This window comes from Daucus carota, chromosome 3 (assembly GCF_001625215.2).
Source record: "Daucus carota subsp. sativus chromosome 3, DH1 v3.0, whole genome shotgun sequence".
Taxonomy (NCBI): Eukaryota; Viridiplantae; Streptophyta; class Magnoliopsida; order Apiales; family Apiaceae; genus Daucus; species Daucus carota.
In genome coordinates, this window is record NC_030383.2 from 11,798,070 (window position 1) to 11,820,337 (window position 22,268).

The window sequence follows — 22,268 nt, forward strand, 5'->3', positions numbered from 1 at the left end:
AAAAATAGATTAATTAAGATTAGAATATAATTAAAACAACGATTAAGATTAAATTAAATTTCAACAATTTATCAATCGCTACAGAAAAATCAAGGATAAAAATTGCCCATCTTGAACTTCGAAATGCTTTAATTGAGCATTTGTGAGAAAAATATACTAATTTTGAGAACTAATATTTTACTATAATATTTTAATACTTTTAATTTATTTTTATGCACCGTTTAAACTTTTTCGAATTATTTTTTATAATATTTTATCTTTGTCTAGTCGTTAATTGTATTATTATAATTAATGATGAAATTAGTTAATCATTTTCTAAAATATTTAAAATCAAAATATATGAATCTACTTATATATATAATAGCCCAACAGGTTCGTGTTAAGCCTGAGCCTCGAACTCAGGACCTCTTCGATGCAAATACATCAATCAAACCAATTGAACTACACAAACAATTAGTTTGTCATTCAAAAGCATTAACCACATACTTTAAAGCTTTTGTATTTATATTCGTTACAGTATCTTATTTATTTGAGACAAGTTATTATTTCAGTTAAGTCTCATATATTGTTTACATGATAGATTAATATCTATAAATTAATTATTTACGTAAATAAATTTAAAATTGAAAAAGAATATGAATAATCGGGTTCGAGCCATGATTCAGATTTCTAAAAATAAATATAATTCATATTTGAATAAAAATAAACGAATTCAAATCTAACTTAATAGTTAAAACGAGCACCGATACAATATTATAGAAATTTTAAGTCATGAATGTTAGAAATAAGCACACAAACTGAGGTTTAAGCGAGCATATTTGAAAGGAAAAATTGATGGCCTTTCAACATGGACTATGTCATATTAATTTCTTTTATTATAAAAGGTGATTTATAAAGAGATTATAATATTTTGGAGAGTACGAAATAAGGTGACTGAAAGGATATTCCTTTTAATTAGAATATTTTTTATGTTAAATTTATGAATTCAGAATTTGATGTGTAACTAAATTTTTTTTAAAAAAATTTATAGATATAAGAATAGTGACAATACATCAAAGTTGGTGTCAGAAAATATATCTAAATGATGTAGTTTTGATGATATATGTAATTGAAATACTATAACTTGTGATATAAAGGTGAATTTAAGGAAATTCTATATTGTTAATCAAAAGTCAACCATATAATAATAAAACGCGTTTACCAGAACTACTAAAAAGATTTGAGTTATAAATTTTACTTGGTTAATAAAATAACACAGAGGGATAAGTTATATATATTAAAGTCTTAAAACTATAATTTTTAATATGTCATCATTCAATATATAATATACCAGTTAAATAAAATGATTCAAACTACAATTAAATTAATCATTTACAAATTAAGCTAATAAAATATAATTAATTCTGAATCGGATAATCTGACGCGATACGGTGAAAACTAATATCTGATTTAAACAGAACTAGAACAAGAATAGTTATTTCATAATTCAAAATATCGGATATATGACTTGATCTTTAACAATTGAACATGATATGCCACATTGATCACTCATAATAAATACAAGTATCAAAATCTTTAAAAATGTGAGTTTGCACAAAGCTAAAAAAGTAACTACACGACTAATTGAACTAAATAGTTCATGGTTTTATGAACTTCATGATGCCTAACTCATATCTACTCTCTTTTTACTATTTGAAACTTCTAAAAATCATTTGTTTAGGATTTAGTTTATAACGATTACATGAAAAATCATTAAAAGTCTTAATCGACAAGCTCAAAAAACTAATTATAAAAAATTAAAATTTTATAACGAGATAATGTTATAACATACTGTATCAAAGTAATAATCATCTAATAATTTTAAATTAACAATAAAAATATAATATGTTGAAATACTATATAATTGATATGAAAAATAAAAGGATAAGACACATCAAAGGTGTCAGAAATTTTTGGGGGTGCAATTATACGGTTAGTAGTTCAATTGATGCTTTTATAATAAAATTAGGTATGTGTCTTTTTACGTACAACATATGTTTCAATTTGTATTTATACAAAATGTGTGCAACATATGCTAAAAAGAATGTGTTGATGATCTGTTCCATCATATATTACTTTAACAATTATGCAAACGTACGCTCAAAAAAGAAGAAATAAATGTAAGACAACGCGGACCACACATCTTCATTAATCATGATGTAGGATATCGTAATTCACATATCAAGAACAAGTTTTCATCAAAATCATGGTATATTAGTTGAAATAATTTAATAATTTCAACAATAAATTATAGATACTTTTAATGAGTTATAATATATTTAAAATCTAAAATATCAGTATTAATTTCGAATATAATTTTGAACATAGATAATATGATAATGGTCTCTATATCCTAACGAATTTGAATATAGAAATATCAGTTCAAATGTAGTTTTTGATCCATAAATTGTTTTAAAATATACTCCCTTCGTCTCATTTTAAGTGACCTTATTTGACTTTCACGGAGATTAAGAAAAAGGTAGTAAAAAAAAGAGTAAACTTAGTTGGAAAGTGGGTAAAGTGGTGGAACATATCAAAATTTAATAATAGATTTGAGATCGTGGAGGTAAGTAGTGAGTGTAATAGTATTTATTTAATGATAAAAGTATAAAATAGAGAAGTAGTGGGTGTAATAGTGAAAAGTAGTGTTTAAAAATAGTAAGTATAATAAGTTCATTATTTTAGAGATGTCCCAAAAAGGAATAAGGGTCATATAAAATGGGACGGAGGGAATAGTACTTATTATTATTATTAATGCTATTAGGGTGCAAATATTATATTTTTTATATTTACATATTTTGTCAAAAAATAAAACGTAATAGTTACGCTCGAAACAATATGATAACACACGGATATTATTTAAAACACAATACAAACTCAAGGCTCGTACGAGAACAATATGATGACACATGAATAATGATATTATTTAAAACACAATACATAACTCAAGGCTCGTACGAGAACAATATGATGATGTATTTTATGTTTTCATAAATCATTTCACAATCCATGAGTTTTCAAAAGACCGTTCTTAAATTTTAAAGACATCATAATAATTCTCAAGTTTTTATAAGTGCTTCTGTCTTTTTACACAAACAAATAAAAAAAGTATAAGCCGTCCTTTTATAAAAAAAAAGTCAAAATTGGTCTTCACCAAAAAGGCACATAATATACGGTTTTTCTAGCGTGTGCCCATGGGCATGTGCTACGCGTGAAATTTGATAAGTTTGAGAGATTTTGATTGACTCTCATATCTTAATAATGGTGGACCCCCTGCAAATACAACAATCACACCAATCAAAATCTCTCAAACAAATCAAATTCTGCGCTTAGCATGTGCCCATGGGCACACACTAGACCAACCCCATAATATATATGGGGTTTGTCTAGTGTGTGCCATGACCACATGCTAAGCACCAAATTCTATAATTTTGGTGGATTTTAATTGGTGTGGTTAGTGAATTTGTAGGGGTCCACTATTATAAAGAGGTAGTAGGAGCTGATCAAAATCCACTAAATTTATAGAATTTGGTGAAACCGATATATATGAGTAGTGCTAAGTGCACAAAATTGTGTACCAAAAATTTGTACATAATGACATGACAATTGATGTGGAACATTTAATATTATTTTCATTTTCCCCCGGACACAAGAAAGTATAAAGATCGGGCGAAACAAGCGGCTGTGAGTCGCAGTTAAACCAAACAGCACTTAAATCACAAATCCCCCCACTTTGACAAATCGCGTACTCGTTTCTTTGTAACACAGATACAGAGATCTGTACGCCTCTCTCGACCTTTTTGCATGGACATGTCCGTCTTGATTCGATCCCATCATCCTTTACGTAAATTTACCGTGGTTTTTCACCGCACTCGTCAGCTGTCTTATTTATTCTAACCCTTTTTTATTTATCTCAGCACCTGTCACAAATGGGTAAACGTAAGTTACACACATACACATTGTATTGTTATTTTAATTTTTGTCTGTTAAATTTGATTAGGAGAAATAAATCATTGCTTGGGTCCCTTTATTTACAGGAAAATAACTTGATTTTGGAAAATATTTTTCGGGCGATTGTTGAATTGATTTATTATTGGTTTCGATGTATAGGTAGTTCGCAACGCAAGAATGTGGCAGCCACATTGGATAGCTCCGATACGGACAGTGCGAGTTCGACTTCCACTTTGCGGTCCGATCAAATGTTGTTGTCGGGTGGTTTCGATTTTCAGCTTGAGAAAGATAGTGTCCTTGATCAGGCTTTAGATGATTTATACGAAAAGAGGTAGTTTCTTATTTCTCCAAATTGGATATGAGCCATTTGACACTTGTATGCTAGATATTTAGTTTGGAAGATGTTGATGTAGCGCATCAAATTGGGTACAAAATCTTTTACAAAATAAATAACACAAATTAAAACATCTCAACTCAATTGTCATGTCATTTTATGCAAAATTTTGTATCTAATTTTGTACATGTAGCATTACTCTAATGTAGCAGTGTTGTTTTTTGACGACTCCTTGTACAGGTCGTCAACTAGGGAAAAGGCTTTGGTAAAGATTATAGTGGCTTTTAATAGCAAATTGCAGCATGAATTTGTCGAAAAGAAGTAAGCATCATATAGTTGTGAAAGTTGCTTGCTTATTACATCTTAATTGTTGATGTTTCTTTCTTATATCATATTTATGATGTTCTCTCTTACTAGATATCTTTGCTCAAATGGGTAATTGTTTTGTTTCCTTTTTGTGTATGTATTTAGTGCACGTTTAAGTTGGCGTAGTCTGAAGTCGAGGTTTTAAACAATGTAAGGCTTTATCAAATTGAAGAGGAAGCATTTTTCTGTTAACATGGAGAGAATGTGAAGAAAAAAAGAGGATGTTGGAGGGAATTGTGAACAAACTTGTGGGAGTAGAAATTTTCTATGACGAAGATTGTAGGGAAAATGAGGAAGACAGAGAATGGGAGCTTCCATCCCAAATTAGTGGTTCAGAGTTTTAGTTTAGATTGTTAGGGAAGGAATAGAATTATAAACATTCCCCATAAATGAGTACATATGAATTCTTTCCATTATCTTCCAATTTCATTCCATCCAAATAAACACAATTCATAGATTAAGTTAAACATACGTATGTAGAGTTTAATTCGTAAAATTCAAGTGAATGTGTTCTCAACAGAATCATTCACTTGTAAAGAAAGTTGGACCCTCAACATAGTGACTCTCCCTTTTCGTTGCAACAAGCGAAAATGGTTAATAGTAAATTATTTTATATGTTATTATATTTACAATATGGAGTTGGGGTACTCCTGAATTCAAATAGTAAATCACTCTCAGGAGTTGTCTTCCCTATTAGATTCCCGAATCAAATAAACTAGGGCATTATACTCCAAGTGATGCTATTTGCACAAAGTTATGTCAATAATCTAAGGTATTCATATCGTCTGATATATATTAATTACTTACTGTTTTCAGCTTAAGCATTCTGTTCCTTGAGCCGATACCATGTTAAAATGGTATTCCCTCTTAGAAGTTCCATCATTATTTATAATTGTTTATTATATGGATTTATATAGGTGGAAAAATAGTCTATGTCTGCAAACTTAATTAACTAGGATCCCAACTCCCAAGTACTTGTCAGTGACTTAACAGTAACTATGCGATTTATGTTGCCTTTACTATGGAGGTTGAGATATTTTTTCCCTGCAGAGTGCAGAGGAAAAAATGTCTCTGAAAACCATATAACATAAATAAACTGTTTAAGCATATGAGAAGTTCAAGATTTCTCGCCACCAATCTGAGTTCAATTTTTTAGCTTCTGGTTGCTTTTTTAATGTAGTATTCTGGAAGTTCTACAAAAGAACATGAAAATTATAAATAAGAGGGATGCAAGATGTAGTAACCTTATAACTGTTTAAAACACCCGCAATGAAATATTGCGGAAGGAGATTGGCAGATTGCCATCCAGGGGTGGCTGGGGACCAATTCCCATATATATGTATATATTCTACTTATGTTAGTCTGGATTAAAGTTTTTCAGGTATTCATGTTTTTTATTATCAGTACATTATGTTTCTAGGTTTGCGACATTACTGCACCAGTGTTTGAACTCCATAAAGAAGGGATCTTCCAGTGAAATAGCATTAGCATCCCACACTATCGGTGATCATCTCGCTCCCTGAATAGTTTTATATAGTTATTGCCGACTGAGTTTTGAAGCATTAGTTTTTCCTCTTTGTAGGACTGTTAGCACTGACCATAGGTCCAGGGGAGAGAGCCCAAGAAATATTGGAAGAATCATTTTCTCCTATTATAGAAGCTCTAAAATCTAAGTCAGACACAACTAAGATTTTAGCGGTACAAATATATGTCCTCTTTACTGAAGACTGTGTTTGTATTATTGCAGTTTTGATATATTCATAAGCAAACTGTATTTATGTCTCTAGTTATTGGAATGTTTGGCTATTATCACTTTTATTGGCGGGGACAACCCAGAGGAAACAGAAAAATCAATGCAAACAATGTGGCAAGTGGTTCTTCCGAAACTTGGTTCTAATGTATGTCAATGTTTTTTGTTATACTATTATTGAGCATTTGCTAGTATATTTCTGATTAAAAGAATCCTGTTATGTGTCACATGTTGCAATATTAGATTCTTTTTAATCGTGAATTGCTCCGATTTCTCTGGAGTTTTTAAGCATGTAGGGAGTGATATATGGAGATTTAAGCTTGTATATCTTATCAGGTAGTTACTATAAAACCTTCACCTGCTGTTATAACATCAGCGGTCTCTGCTTGGTCATTTCTCCTTACAACAATGGATGGTTGGACGCTGAATCAAAAAATTTGGCTAGAGTGAGTGATAAGTGGCCCTCCTCTCCATTTCTCTGTTTCTGCTTTCTACATAAACAGTTTTAGGATTTTACGCTCAGACCTTGTGGTTACTGAAAGCTGGAACGGGCTGATTAGAGGTGCATGCTCATACATCATATGAAAGTAGGAGATATAAACCTGTTGGCTCTGGAAACTTTTCTGTTCTATCGCAAACATTGTTCACACTTCATGATATGGCTGTTGGCACAAAATATTGGAAGAGTTTTAACCTGAATTTCACACTGATGCAGGTCCATTTCTTATCTCTCTTCTTTGCTAGACAAGGATGATAGATTAATTCGGATTGCAGCTGGTGAAGCACTTGCTTTGATTTTTGAGATGGGATACCTGGAAAAGTTTTCTATCGCAACCACAGGTTTAAGTGACAGCTCCAATCACAACAGGATCAAGGCTCGAGAACTCGCACATATTCAAGGATTGAGGGCAAAGATCCTTAATCAAGTGAAAAGCCTCTCTATGGAGGCAGGCGGTAAAGGTTCTGTCAAGAAAGATCTTAACTTTCAGAGGAACACTTTCCGTGACATATTGGAATATCTGGAGGTAATCCATTCACTACATGTCGTTTCTCTCTTCTTCTTTTTTGAACTGATGTATCGATCTGTGGTTTGATTGACCAGGATGGTTATAGTCCAGAGATATCGATGAAGATTGGTAGAGCGTCCTTCAGCACGATAACATGGTCTCAACTGATACAGGTTTACTTATGCTTCTTGATAAAGGTTTTTTGATATTTTTGTCAGATATTTTTTTTTTGGCCTCATTTCTGTTTGCGTTGAATAGCTCAATTTTCTGAAGCATTTTCTTGGAAGTGGATTTGTCAAGCAGATGCAGGTCACTTCTTATAAATCATTTTTTTTTTTTGCCTTGGCCTCCTTGTTGGCTGTTCCATCAAGATGTAATGAATAAATTTTTATATAAAATATTACCTATGTTAAAACAGGAAAATGAAGTTCTTCATGATATTTTTGGCTTCTCACCAAAAAGAAAACTCTTTTCTGGTACTGAAAAGCATATATCTGGCACAGAGAAGGTCTGTAGATATTATGTCACTTCTACCTCTTTGACAAAAATCCATGTTCATTAAGTAATGTCCGGTATAGTGATAGATGATCTGCCATACATGGAGTTATGGTGATTGAACTTTTTGTGTTGTTGCTGGTTATCTGCACGGCACCAATGTCTACTTATATACCAAAATGGCTAGTCATTATCTATTTAGATTAAACTTCTGGCTCTGAGGATTGACCTTAACACTTCTCATATGACATTCTGATGCTTCCATATGTTACATTGCACTCTAGTTATGAAAATATTACTTGATTTTGTGCTTTATTATGTTTCCGGCATTTTTTTTAATCTTTTAAACTAATATTTGATGTTTGATTATAATACAGAGGATGTACAAGTCACCAAATTCAGTCCTCAACAAGTCAAGGACTCGGTTCTTAAACAAGCAGCGAATGCTGTGTCAGGTAGCTTAGTTTGATTTGCTGTTATCTATTTTGATATATGCAGCATCTAGCTATGCATTCGCAGCACTAATTAGTTTGAGGATTTGAACCCCAAAGTAGACGTTTGGAAACATGCATTTCATTTCAAATTATGGATTTCAAATAACAGGATATGAGTTGTCATTTCAAATTCTCATGTATATACTAATATTTGAATGTCCCGGATTTCAAATGAAATCCAAATCCATATTCCCAAACATGTTATTTGTTCAATTCAGAATTTCAAATGAAATACAAGTTCCCAAACGGACCATATAGTTCTGTTGTGGTATTACACCGAATTCTAGGGTTGTGCATGGTGCGGTTCCGGACATTAACCGTTACCAAAGCGATGAATGCGGTTCGGTTCGGTTAATCATCATTAACCATAACCGCACCAACTAAAACGGTTTTTCGGTTGCGGTTAACCATTAGTCGGTTGCGGGTTTTTTTCGGTTTTTCCACTATTATTTGCTACTCTTGTGAATAATGATTTTTTTTAAAAAAATATAAAATTTTCATGAACATGTACAATATGTTCGGTTACTATTTACTATTGTTTCTATATGAGGATATAGGAAACATTACATACTTTCATCTAAAAAACCTTAATACACAATAAAAACTAAAACATACATATTTTGACAAAAAATTAGATGATGTCAAGTCAATAAAATAACCTAAAATCAACTAATCATGAAATTCAAATAAAAAGTTTTTGAAAAGTACATAAATAAAAAAAGTAGAATAGGGTTCATAATAAAATTTGATCAGTAGATTGACAACAGAAATATTTCTGCTTTGTGGCAAATCACAATAGCCCAAGTTTTCGATCAAGCGCTCCTCCAAATATCTGGGTGCTCGATTATTTAAGTGACTCAGCAAGTATGCAAGTATGGAAGAAGAACCTCCATATAAAATTAGATGTGAAGTTTAAAAATGACTAAAGTGCTTAATTACTATTATTAATATATATATATATATATATATATATATATATATATATATCGGTTAATTTCGGTGCGGTTTTAGCATAAAACCGAAAATAAAACCGCACCATTAATTTCGGTTTTTTATCTCGGTTATTTTCGGTTTTATTTGCGGTTTGGTTTTCTTCGGTGTGGTTTTTCGGTTTTTTTAGGTTTTTTTTGCGGTTTCGGTTTTTCCTGCTCGCCCCTACCGAATTCTACCCAGAGGAGAATATACTTTACAGCCAATGTAAAATGGTGCAGTTGGTGGCTGATGTAATCCAAAGCTTTAATGGGATCGAGAATATTATCTAGCTTAAAACCTTTCCGGTTTTTAAATAACTCATTTTCAGCACCAGTTTAAGCATGATAGTTTATGAACTTTTTTGCAGGATCGGAATGCTGGACACTTTGCAGCAGCTGATATGGGTAATGATGATGTTTAGAGTCGACACAAATTCATTTAGTACTATAAACCAATTGGGGTGGTGAAATAGCGGTTTGATTAGGCCAACCCCTGCTGTAACTTTTATTAATGTCCCAACAATGTATAATATGGGACTTAATTTAATTGGTTTAGTGATTGGTAGCATGCTTGCACAAATACATTTAGTATACAGAAATATACTCATCCTTGAAGCAGTTCTGTAGATTACATTCATGTTTAAAGCATCAATAATTGCGATACTGAGAATGATGTTTTGTTAAGTTATTAAATATTTACAACAGTTCGCATAGTACTAATTTAGCACTAGTTCGTCTCAAGCATTTTACTTTAACTCCATTAATCAATTCAGCCAGGCGAAAGGATAATACTAATGCTTTATTTGCCCGAGAAAAAGATTACACGAACTTGTATAACTTTTAAACCAAAAAAGAATCCTAACTTGCAGATTTGCCAATATACAAAACATGATTTCTTAAAGTTAATTTGTTCAGGGAAAAAAAAAATATGTTCCACTAGTAACGAGTCAAAGGGGAAAAATGTTTTTTCATTGCTTGGTCCTTCCTGTAATGATTTCTTCCTCCACCCCTCCCTCTGCCTCTTTGGGAACCTCTGCCTCGTCCACGTCCTCCCTCCTCAGCATCAGCTATCACCTCTTCATCTTCTTTTGACTCGGCTGGCTCTATGAATCTTCTGTGACCACCTTGAGGAACATTGCCTCCTCTCCCAAGCCCATAGACAGATTCCCTCTGGGCCTGACTAAAAGATGCTGCTTCATCATAATTAGCAACTGCAACTGAACCAGCAACTTTGTAGCTGTAGTTTTTCCCATCTTTAACAAAGTATTGGGGCTTTTTGCGGGACCCCCACTTGGAGTTGGAAGTATTCGGAACCTTATTTGAAGTCTGATGTGGTTTCTCTATTGTAGAATCTGACTTATCGCCAAGTAGCTCTGTATCTTCATATCCTGAGTCAGCAACGCTTAGGCCTAAATCATCAAAAGAATCATCATATTCGTCATCATACTCGAGCTGTGAAACAAGAGCTGCTGTCTTTGCTACATCCTTATGGCCTCTGGAATCGAGTGTGTGAGAGTCGGGCAAGTCATCGGTAGACTTCCTGACATATCTACCAACTGTGGATGAGGATGAAGATGAAACTTGCGTGCTTGAATTCTGTTGCTTGACTACTGCCGGAGATATATTTGAGGGAGCTGCTGTTACAGTAGAATCTAGCAATTTCCCTTTTCCCTTGTCATGTGCGCTCAAAGATGACGCCTTGGGAGGTGGCCTGTCTTCCAATGATGTATCTAGCAGCTGCAGATCTTTATGAAGTGTCTCCTCTAGAATCCTCTGAATAACTTCTTCAGGATTCTGGTTATATACTTCCAGGCATGCAGATAAAAATCCTTTTCCATAATTGGGGAAAAGGTCCTTAATCTGGCTGATTTTAGACTCTAGAATTGCTGAGTCTTCATCCGTAGGTAGTTCTATTACATGCCCTGGCACATGTAGAACACTCGTGATATTTCCACCAAAATGATTAATAATGTTGGAAGATAGCATCTTATGTTGTTCGTCATCCATTACAATCCATCCTGCATAATAGATTTAATGCAGAAGTTTTAGAAAGGTACTTTAATGTACACAGCGGAACATATTTAAAATAATCTTTGCTAAGCAAGACAGGTAAAGGGAGTTCTGTCTTCATATTATCCTTTTAATCTACTGAAGTTTTAGAAAGGCGATTTAAAGTTTTACAGTCAGGGAACAGATTTAGAATAATATTTGCTAAGAAAGAAGAAACTGTGTCCATATAACCCTGTAAATCTACTGCTGTGCAATAATAATACTTTTCCAGATCAAGAATATTTTTTCATAACCCTAAAAAAGTGGAGTTCAAGAAAGAAAGAAACAGTTAATTGAACAACATTTATGTTAGTAAACTAAAGTGTCCTATATAAATACAACTACATTTTGAATATTTTAAGTTCTCGTCGGTGGATATTGTAATGTTGTAAAATTTTATAGCTAGACAATAAGCGTAAATACAAATTATAACATGAAACAACTGCCAGGAAAAGACACAAGATTGCAGCAAGCACACAGAGGGCTGTAGTACCCAGTAGCACACAGGATAGAGTCCGAACGAATACTGAGCTAACAACCAAATAAGTTGCAGAATTTAGCAGAAACTTAATTAGCTACACTTTTACATGTAAACTACAATACCTGCCTTCAGAATAATGGTGTATTGATTTTTGGTAGTCATAGTTTAGAGGAGCCTAAACAAATAAGAAAGCTCAAACTAAGCTCAGTATAAGTTGAGGTACCAAAAGGTTGTACAAATAAAAAAACGCAAAGGAAAAAAAAAATATACAGAAACAGATATATATGTAATGGACTAGACTAAAACATCCACCATAGGGTCACGAGAGCAGGAGAGCATATCTGGAATCACCTAAAATCAGTAATTCAGTAATTATTTTGAGTAATTGTGTGCCAGCATGTGTTTCTCAAATCTCACTTATAAAAATGAACCCTAGAATGAGCATCATTATTCATAAGGTCTGCCGAATTCCCCTGTTCAAAAAAAACATATTGCCGCAAACAAGATTTTCGTCTTCAGCAGTTCAGTTTACTATCTTTTCTTTCCTACTCTGGAAATCAGGAAAACCACTTCGTTAAGTAGTATCCATTTTCTTATTGATGGAAATGCAGAAATAACAAAGCATTCCAAGCTTATATCATTTTCTCATAGTCATTCCATCAAATTATATACTAAAACTCTAATTATGGATGACAACTGGGAAATTATATCCTTAACATGCAACGAAAAAAAAATGAATGAAACCATTTCTGCTGAACGGAATAATTCACCTTCATTTTGTACATAATAATAATAACAGTCACAATATATCACTTTAATCTCGTATCTTAATTTTTTTAGTAGTAATTTATAAATGAAGCAGCACACAACAGAGTAAGAGGATAGAAGTTTCCTAAAGGGATTAAGAAATACAACTCATCAGGGAATGTTGAGCAGAGTACTACATCAGCAAACACATCTACAGGTCGTGCACCCAACTCTCTACTGTAAATACAGGGCATGCAGTTAAAGTATTTTTTAGGAATTGGTATCTATATTACGGAAGAAAACAATTACATTAAACTCATTATCTAAAACATTTAATTTCAAAAGTACATGCATACAAAACAATTTCCGGTCTGCAGTTTCGTTTTCATAAAACCATGACATAATTCACACTCTTTAGGCTTAAAGGTACTAGCAAACAAATATCTTAGGCTCAGGTAACAAGTTGGTCCAGCGCACAACTTTTTCTGGAAAACATCATTAATTCAAATTCGACTTTTACCAATGTGTCACTTGCCCAAAAAATTGATATTACTACTAATCAAATAGTATGAAAGTAGTAATAGACTTGCCTTTGTTTAGTAATAAATCAATTCTATCCAACAGCTTGTAATTCTCTTCCATATGTTGAAGAAAAGTTTTCCCTTTCCCATCCTGATTGACAGAAAATGCAATGACTTCCCTAAATGTCTGAATTATAATCTCTGCCCTTACAAGAGGATCCTCCACTTGAGCAGGAAAAATCTTCGTTGCAGATTGAAGAGGAAGCCCCACATCAAAAGCGTCATCACTTAGATAACATAAGTATAGTAGTTTCCAACCAAAATTTACTATCCTTATTGACAACATTTTCAAACTGACAGCAACATTAGTTCTCAGGTCAGCTGATATATCATTACGACCGCTTTCTGATGCAAATAGAAGTTGAAAACCACGCTTTAAAGAAGGCAACAATGAATCATGCAACTGTGCAAGAGTACTGATTAGTTCTTCATTCCCATAACTGCATAAATGAAAACTTTATGTTGGTTGATAATGTAAAGTAAATGTTTCTTAAATCTTAAGGACGCTTGAGAGGTCACCACGAAGAAGCAGCAACAGAGTTGTAGAGGAATAGTTCAGTAAAATACAATAAAATGAAGTTAATAAAAAAATGGTATCAGGAAAGTTACTGTACTAAATAAATTCGAAGTCAGGAGATCACATTTGAACCTTCATGCCACAGATGACCGATCAATCTAATTCAGGACTAGTCGCCTCATGGGTTGTTTATATATAAAACTACTTACCTTCTAAAAACATGCCTACTTAAAAGTTTAAAATCACCTCACCTTTCTATGCTTAGAAAAAACGGTATAACACTCTTTAATTACTATTAAAAAGTCACCTAGATAAAGATGAGCCTGACATTTCAGGCCGACTCTAGATAAACAAGCACAAAGTTCACGACACATCTACCATCAAGTTATAAATATTAAAAAAACCCAACAGATGATATAACAGTACTTAGTTTCCAATGTTCTTCGATTTTGTTAAATATATTTAGTGGAGGGTAATAACACAAAGCTACGAGGGATATGAATGTGTCTTACAGGAAAGTGAAAGTTAACTGCATCTTACAAGTACAGGAATCTCATTGATCTTAAGGAACCAACATGTATATCCAAAACAGGGGATGATAGAGAAACCACTACAGTGACGTAGTTATGCCTCAACCTAGGATACTAAAGTTCTGGGATATCCAGATATGTTTTCTTATTAAACTGTTACTAACGAACACATTCCCAAAAACTCACTAAAACTTTCCTTTGTTATCATCAATAACAATGAGATACAAACTAGCAGAGGCTGACTATTTTACAGAAGCCAGACCAGGTACAGGCAAAGAATAACCAGCCTGGTCATTTTACAAAAGCCAGACCAGGTCCAGGCATAGGACCGCTAGTATGAGCACTAACGACAAATTATAAGTATCAAATAACATAACTTCTGATAAATTAGTTCAGTGAATATGCAGAATTTCTTGTTACTTAAATTAATAAATATCTTAACTACGCTCCACATTTTATGTAGTCTCTGCCCGAATTACTAATCACAATGTATATCAATAAAGACCCTCTAACATGCCAGAGAATAAATGAATGCAACACAATTGTCCGCCAACTTGATGCCCACTAAATCCCCACATTTATCTCCCCTAATGACAATGTAACCACTGTATAAAAGATCAGCTTATATTGTAAGGCTTAAAAAGCTACAAGTAAATAGCATTCATCGACCGACCAATATGTTAGCAGTACATTTGTTACCTTGTTTCGACAGAAAATGAGAAAAAAATTGCTGCATGCTTATATGCACCAACAAATGTATCCATAGATATGATTGCATCATTTAGAAAGTCCATCACCTACAAGGACAGAAAATATAATTAGTAAACAGCTTAAACTCTTCTCTCCGCACTCAGATTAATTTGAGTAAGGTTACTACGCGTACTTTCAAAAAAATGTTATACACCCCCCCCCCCCCCCCCCCCCCCCCCCCCCCCCTCTTCCACAGGCCACGGACATAACTTAGTTTGACTTTCATTGCAAAAACCGACAGATAACAGAGGCTGAATACATTATTCTTCTTAATATGGCAGTAAAAAATTAATGGCAGAACAGCTTTTGGAAGACTGTATCCTGTTAGATGAACGAGTTCCCAAAACAAACCTTCAAGTTTTTGAAAAAATCAAAAAACCATTTAGGATTTTCTACATTAATAAACTCCAACTTGAAAATAGGGCTGTCAAACGGATAATTCGGATACGGATATACCTATATCCATATCCGTATCCGCAATGGCCGGATTCAGATACGGATAATATCCGTTTTATTTCGGATACGGATAATATCCGTTTTTTCTCGAATACGGATGCGGATATTTCGGACGGATGTCAGATATTTTTGATGAATCTAACGTATTGACGATGATTTTCGAACAAATTTTTTATGACTAAGCCCAAATAATATTTTTATATATGTATAAAGTGTTTGAGTATTTGTACAATTATATAAATTTTATGTAAATGTATTAATTTAATGCATATACACACACTACAAGCTAGATAAACTTAAATTTTAATTACATATACTTATATATTATATAATTTAAATATCATATATGTATTTAATTTCGGATTCGAATATCACGGATTCGGATACGGATAATATCCGCTTTATTTCGGATACGAATAATATCCGCTTTTTCTCGGATACAGTTGCGGATTTTTCGGACGGATATCGGATCTTTCGAATTTTTTTGACAGCCCTACTTGAAAACCATTATGGAACTGAGTTGTGCATTACTAGAGGTTCATCATCTTAGCCCATTTTTAGGGGCAATGATCAGGCTATAGTTTCCGATAAGTTACAAAAAAAAAAAAACGCGGTAATAAGGCACAAAGTCTAGATCCATGGTGCACCTCACCTTTGCTACCATTTTAGATGAGAAACTCCCATATGACCTCTTGCAAGAAGGCCACTAATAGCATTCGATGAAAAACTCCAAATTACGTTTAAATATCTCAATATAACCCCACCCCCCCCCCCCCCCCAAAAAAAAAAAAAAAAAAGCCCAAGACAAAAGAATTGTAGCTTTTGGCTCAGTATAGCGTAAAACAGAAATAGCACAATACATCTATGGCATGCCTCAAGCTATGAGTATGTCGCTATCTGTATAAACATACTAGCATAAGTTACCTCAAGATAATCAGTATGAAGCCGCCTGGAACCTTGATCTTGACCATCATGAACGGAAAACAAAACCTGTACAAAAACCAAATGAGAATGAGGAAAACTTAGTTTGGCCTCCAAAAAATATATTCATCATTATAATGAAATTAGGCTCATAAATGCAAGAAAAGTAGAGGTTCAAATAGGCCTCAATAATGTTCAAATAGACCTCAATAACAGAAGTACTGATCATGTGTTAAAATGTAGATATATGCTTCTAAAAAAATATTTCACAACACTGCCACTAGACCAAGTGTGATAATTTCATATAAAGTGATCTGGCCCAAGAAATTGTTAAGCAATAAATTTGCAAATGTGCCACATAAATGTCACTGCAGATTCTAATTACCCTTGTCCCAAGACATTTCTCGTATTGTTTCCATAGGCTTATTGTTGTGCTTTTAATGTTTCCTATATTACGAATACTGCTGCTACAAATTTCTTTCAATACTATAATCACTCATCAGATCATTTCATTTATCCAGCAATCCTCACAGACTATGAGACAGAACTCAGAGGCAACAGCAGGAATCCCAGGACATGCAGGAGAATGACTATAGTCCTATGATTAGTCAACTGACATGACAAACCTCCTGAAGAAAAGGTACTCAAAAAGAGGTGACATGAAAATTCTAGTATACTTGGAGCACCAACAAAAGAGGATTGTACTTAAGAACAATGTCAAGCTACGGAAAATACACATATGTTAAGGGAATCATAAGCTCAAAATTCTTATGCCAATATTGAATATTCTGCATAATCATGCAACCACTTTTATACTGTTCTCAATGGATGACCCTGCACTCATTTCCAACTATGAGAATGACATAAGTAATTTAACAACTAAGATGTTTGCAGTCAGGAAAGTACAGTAGTATCGTTTAGAGAAAGAACTAACCCAATACAAGGGCATGTGGGTCATTATAAAGTATACTAGAACTAAAAAGTATAACTCCAAAGAACCATAATACGGAGCTGAAGTGCATTCCTGAATCAACACTAAAACCAAAGAATGTAAATGCATTTCCAAAATGTCAACTAACTACTAAGAAAACCTGAGCATACACAAAGATCCTAGAAATTCAACCACTTCCTCACCCTGCTTTTAGAAGGGATATTAAAATCCTCCAATGGACAGTCCAAGCTCATTATAAAATGTATGGGACTAATAACTAACAGGTACACTGCTTGCCATAGCAATCCAATTACAGCCTGATTGTATAGGCTACATGTTATACCATTATGTAGCATTGGGATCTTGCTCTTAAAGGCGGGATTTATGCATAGGTCATCCTATAATCATAGCAAGGGTTTTTATTACATGGAGCTATAGTTCAGAAAAAGATTCACTAAAGGGCAGGCAAGAATCCAATATTTGCAAGTATACAGCAAGCCAATGTCAGTACTCAGTAGGGCTCATTAGTTGTGATGCTGATTACAAAAGTCCAATGGCATGATATGATCTTATTCGAGCTAATGGAGTCCTGTCAACTCAGTACTACTGGAAACTTGTTGAAAGTATGTATTATTTTGGGTTATTTCTCTAAACAGCTAGTTTTTGAGGGGGGTTCTCACAAACTTGTGAACTATCCTGATTCAGACTACTACACTTGAGAGAATTCAATTTAAAAATGCCATATACAAATATATAATCCATGCATGAAAAATCTTTGCTTCCAAGAACAAAATTTGTAAGTACAAAGAAAAAGAGAGACAGGAAGAAAGCAATAACGAAAAAGGCATATAATCAAACTAGTGAGCCAAACTACACTGGTGGAGAAAGACAACCTCTAAAGATGAGGTGCACCGTTGGTACATTGTATGTGCAATACTAAGAAAATGAGTTAGGACTGAAGAAAAATCGTCATAGATCCTGGGCTGGGCCTTCACTGAATTCACTACCTGTGAAACATAATTACAGAAACATATTACATACACATTTTTAAAAGAAACAGATACGGATTTTGAAGTGCATTAAGATGATCACGAATTCCAAATGTAAACTGTTCGTTTGCAGCAACTAATTTATAATGTAACTACTGCATTTCCTGGTAACAAAATCCATGAGTATTGAACAACTTTTGGGTTGATACATATTGGAGAAACCTATAAAGCTAGTCCAAATCAAAAGTTTATTTCTGAATGTTCCAGTAATTTGGCAGGTTATAAACAAGTAAACAACTTGTACAATTTGTATACAACGAGCATGCATTAAACATAAAAAAATGTCAAAACCATATATATATATATATATATATATATATATATATATATATGAACTCCATGCCTGTATTACAAACTACAAAATTCAATAACCTTGACTGATAACCAGGGTAGCAAATGCAGACAGATTCAACCAGATATATTTTTTTGCAGCCATTACTAGAAGCCAAATAACTAGTGAGCTCATACCAGATTTCTAGTTAAGTCTTCATTTTCATGACCATAGATGGCACATATATCTAACAACTTGGGCATATCAAGCAACTTCTTTTCCTGCAGCAGGACTACATAAGAAATCAGTAAACAAAAGCCACCTAATACTAGGCTGTTATATATTACAAGTAATGAGTATAGACAGTTCAAACAACCAATAATTATGATCCATGCAAAACTAATTAGAAAACGAGACATGCCAAGTCTTGCACAATGTACTGTACACACAAAAATATATTTCTTTGATATTAAAAAAAAATAGAGTTTTGAAATAACTTCCTCTTGAGGGTTCATACTTGCAAGAAAATGTTGAGTCCATCTCTTGTTCTGTTTAATTATTTCTTTTAAGTCAAAAGAATATAAGACTGGAGATACAATGTTTAGTAACAGTGCAACAAATGTATAAACAACAGTTGCCAAACAGCAAGAAAGCCTACAGCATCATTAAATAACAGTGTTCGATTTATTTGCTTCAGCGACATAATATTTCTACCAATCAAGAGCATATTAGCAAAGACGTACACAGGACTATGGCCCATCAAGGACTAAACAAGGCTTATTTAATCAGGTCAAACAGAAGGCAGATTATGTAGGTAAATCCTGGTGCATTACCTACTGTGCTACAGTACGTAGATTCTTCTAGAGGGAATAGGTACTTAGTTTTTTCTGTGGTGATCACTTAATCCCTGGCAAACTTAATATATACTTGTATTTGTACATTTTAAAAAGTAACCAAGAGAAACCAAGACACAAAGTATTATGATGAGTCCAGAGTGAAAATAAATAGTACAAGACATGAATCATTTTTACCATCATTGTTGAGTTGGTCGACTAAGCACTGGCTGGGCATCGACATGCTAAATGTAATAAAGTCAGGTAACAAGTAGAGACGGTTCAGTCAACTGCACTATTTAATTCTAGCATTACTGCACTGTTTTTTCTGCACTACGGCACTCTTTTTCCCGCATTCTAAAAGACTTCTTCTGCATAAGTTCTAGTTTTTGATTTTATGTTTTCAAGCATCTGTTTTCTATCCGATTTTTGCTCTGTTTTTCTACTTCTGTTCCTTCACTGCATCTTTCTAGGCTTGCAAATCTGTGCCTCAATATTTACCAGTTTTTAAATAAAATAATATTGCTACATTAAAAAGTAAATGACAATATGATATTAGTAATTTCATTTGCATTTATGTTCGTCTCTATTTGACTATTACCTTATTCACTTCAATTATTTAGAAATCTGTTTTATCTTCCCGGTTTGTAGTTCATTTTTCAAATCCCTGAAAACGTGAACTACAAGCTTTCGATAAGTCATATATTTTTATTAAAAATAAAATTATATAACATATATAATATGGGTCCAGGTCTTGACATTAAAATGTTGCAGCATACTACGAGCGCCTTTTTTCCGCTGATAGTATGCTGCCAATATTCGATTGTTCTGGACCATCACCGGTATAATATATAGTAATATTATATATAGTGTATATAGAATTATTATTTATATTAATTTATATCTACTGACTAGTCTACAACTAATCAACTAGTTACCTAGCCAGAGGACCATCTACTCCAATTGACTTAAAGACGTTACAACCATGATTTTCTTTAGCAGCCCAGCCCAACAACAGTTTAAGCCGGTCCAAGGATAAATTTACTAGTTAAGAGAGATATAAGTGCATATAGTCAGCCTCAAAAGAAAATTTGATAAAGAAAACTGCATATAGCAATTTGACAGTGTCAGTACTCTGATGCATACGTGTAGTAAAACATTATCTGATGTATATGTCATACATTTTGTAATTTAAAAAATAAATGTACAAAGTATTATTTCTTTTAACTCTGAAAATTAAAGACAAAGAAAAGAATTTTTTTATTTAAAAGTAGAATAAATCAAAACTTTTTGTTATAAAAACCAATATGTGAATCTGAATAGAAAGCTGTGACAAATATTCATTTAAAATTTTCTTCAAAATGTTCAAATCAATATTTAAAAGAGATGTTAAAAATTTGACTCGAATTTATGTAAATATTGACGAAAATAATCAGCCCCCTCTTTATTTTTATGCTGGCTCCGCCACTGTTCACAAGTAACAAGCGATATCCAAACTTAACAGCTGAAGGCAAGTAATGACTAACCTGCATGATCTTTTGGACTAAGACTATCCCCGGCCTTAGCTCCTGGATCTCGACTGGAAGATCTGATAAGAAATCGCAAGCAGCATTAGTAAAGGCAATGGAATCAATTCAAACATATTCACAAGAGCGAATATAGCTTACATTCTATATAGAACCATATAGACACGCCTACTTAATTCATACTCCCCAACAATAGTTCCTGCAACAATTCCTCTAGCTCCGCGATATGGAAAATCGTACCATCTAGTTCTAGATTTCAGGAAACTTTCCAGAAAATCGTGCAAGGATGTATCACTCGCCACTGTAACAACAATAGAAATTAGAAAGAATAAACAGAATCCTGTAATAATTACTGCAATCATTAAATTTGAAACAATTTTTCTATTTTACACATGATTTGTATTTGTTTTGCGACCAATGTATCGCCTCAAAGCCTTACCATACTCACTCTTCTATTTCTAATATATCATTCTCTTTTATCATGATAAATAATCACTTTGTGTGTGAAATCTAAGGTCTCGAACATACTACAAAGTACGAATTAACTAAGTTGCATAACTTCCAGCAAAACTGTGAGCTGAATACTAAGCCACTTAAGATCATTATTATTCGTTAAATTAACAATGCTACGATAAAATTGTAACAACTACTCTGTAAACTAGAAAATTAACATCAGTAATCAGCCAAACATTCAAAACAACAAACCATCAGAATATGAAAGCTAAGCATTTACAACAACCTTCTTTCCAGAATTCCCGAGGATTCAATTTCAGCAAACGCGACAATTCTCGATTAAGCAAATCGACAACACGTTGCGACTCAATAGGATCCAATCCACCTTCATCAGCAGCCAATCCAGAAGCAACCGCCTCATCATGTGGCAAATATTTTACGAAATTGCCACTCCGCGTCTGATTAGGCACCGAAGCGCCGTCTTTCCGTGTGAGCCTGTTTCCGGCGGTCGCAGACGAAGCGACGGCGCCGGAATCGGAGTGACGGAGAGAATCGGAGAGTTTTTGTGCTGATGAATTAGGGTTTTTGGGGACGAATTGTTGTTTTCTAGGATTGAATGCGCCTCTTGAGCCTTCGTTTTTGTTGTGTGTGTAGCGATTAGACATTGTGTGTGTGTAACTCTGTGATTTTTGCGTGAGAGTCTGATGCGTCTGGCAGCAGTGTCTTTAGAGATGCATCTATACTATACTATAATAAGCCAACATAG

The 22,268-nt window shown here is 33.5% G+C and overlaps 2 protein-coding genes across 5 annotated transcripts; one reads left to right on the top strand and one right to left on the bottom strand.

Moving 5' to 3' along the window:
- Nucleotides 1–3,739: 3,739 nt before the first annotated feature.
- Nucleotides 3,740–10,077, top strand: LOC108211837 (uncharacterized). Of its 4 annotated transcripts, XM_017383538.2 has the most exons (13): nt 3,740–3,978; nt 4,150–4,321; nt 4,565–4,645; nt 6,111–6,193; nt 6,273–6,388; nt 6,478–6,588; nt 6,777–6,886; nt 7,156–7,465; nt 7,543–7,620; nt 7,706–7,756; nt 7,866–7,955; nt 8,320–8,397; nt 9,776–10,077. In XM_017383538.2, the coding sequence occupies exons 1-13, from the start codon at nt 3,969–3,971 to the stop codon at nt 9,827–9,829; spliced, it is 1,344 nt and encodes a 447-aa protein (XP_017239027.1). In that variant the 5' UTR covers nt 3,740–3,968; the 3' UTR covers nt 9,830–10,077. The 4 variants fall into 4 exon arrangements, with proteins under 4 accessions (XP_017239027.1, XP_017239028.1, XP_017239029.1 ...); XM_017383539.2 differs by lacking the exon at nt 7,866–7,955; XM_017383540.2 differs by lacking the exons at nt 7,706–7,756; nt 7,866–7,955.
- A 110-nt stretch (nt 10,078–10,187) lies between these two features.
- LOC108214938 (uncharacterized) lies at nt 10,188–22,243 on the bottom strand. The gene is made up of 9 exons (XM_017387200.2): nt 21,789–22,243; nt 21,191–21,350; nt 21,050–21,111; nt 18,888–18,982; nt 18,264–18,377; nt 16,443–16,508; nt 15,012–15,109; nt 13,275–13,705; nt 10,188–11,425 (listed from the first exon to the last, which is right to left on the bottom strand). Exons 1-9 carry the CDS (start codon nt 22,165–22,167, stop codon nt 10,344–10,346), a joined length of 2,487 nt encoding a protein of 828 aa, XP_017242689.1. The 5' UTR covers nt 22,168–22,243; the 3' UTR covers nt 10,188–10,343.
- Between the last annotated feature and the right edge of the window lie 25 nt (nt 22,244–22,268).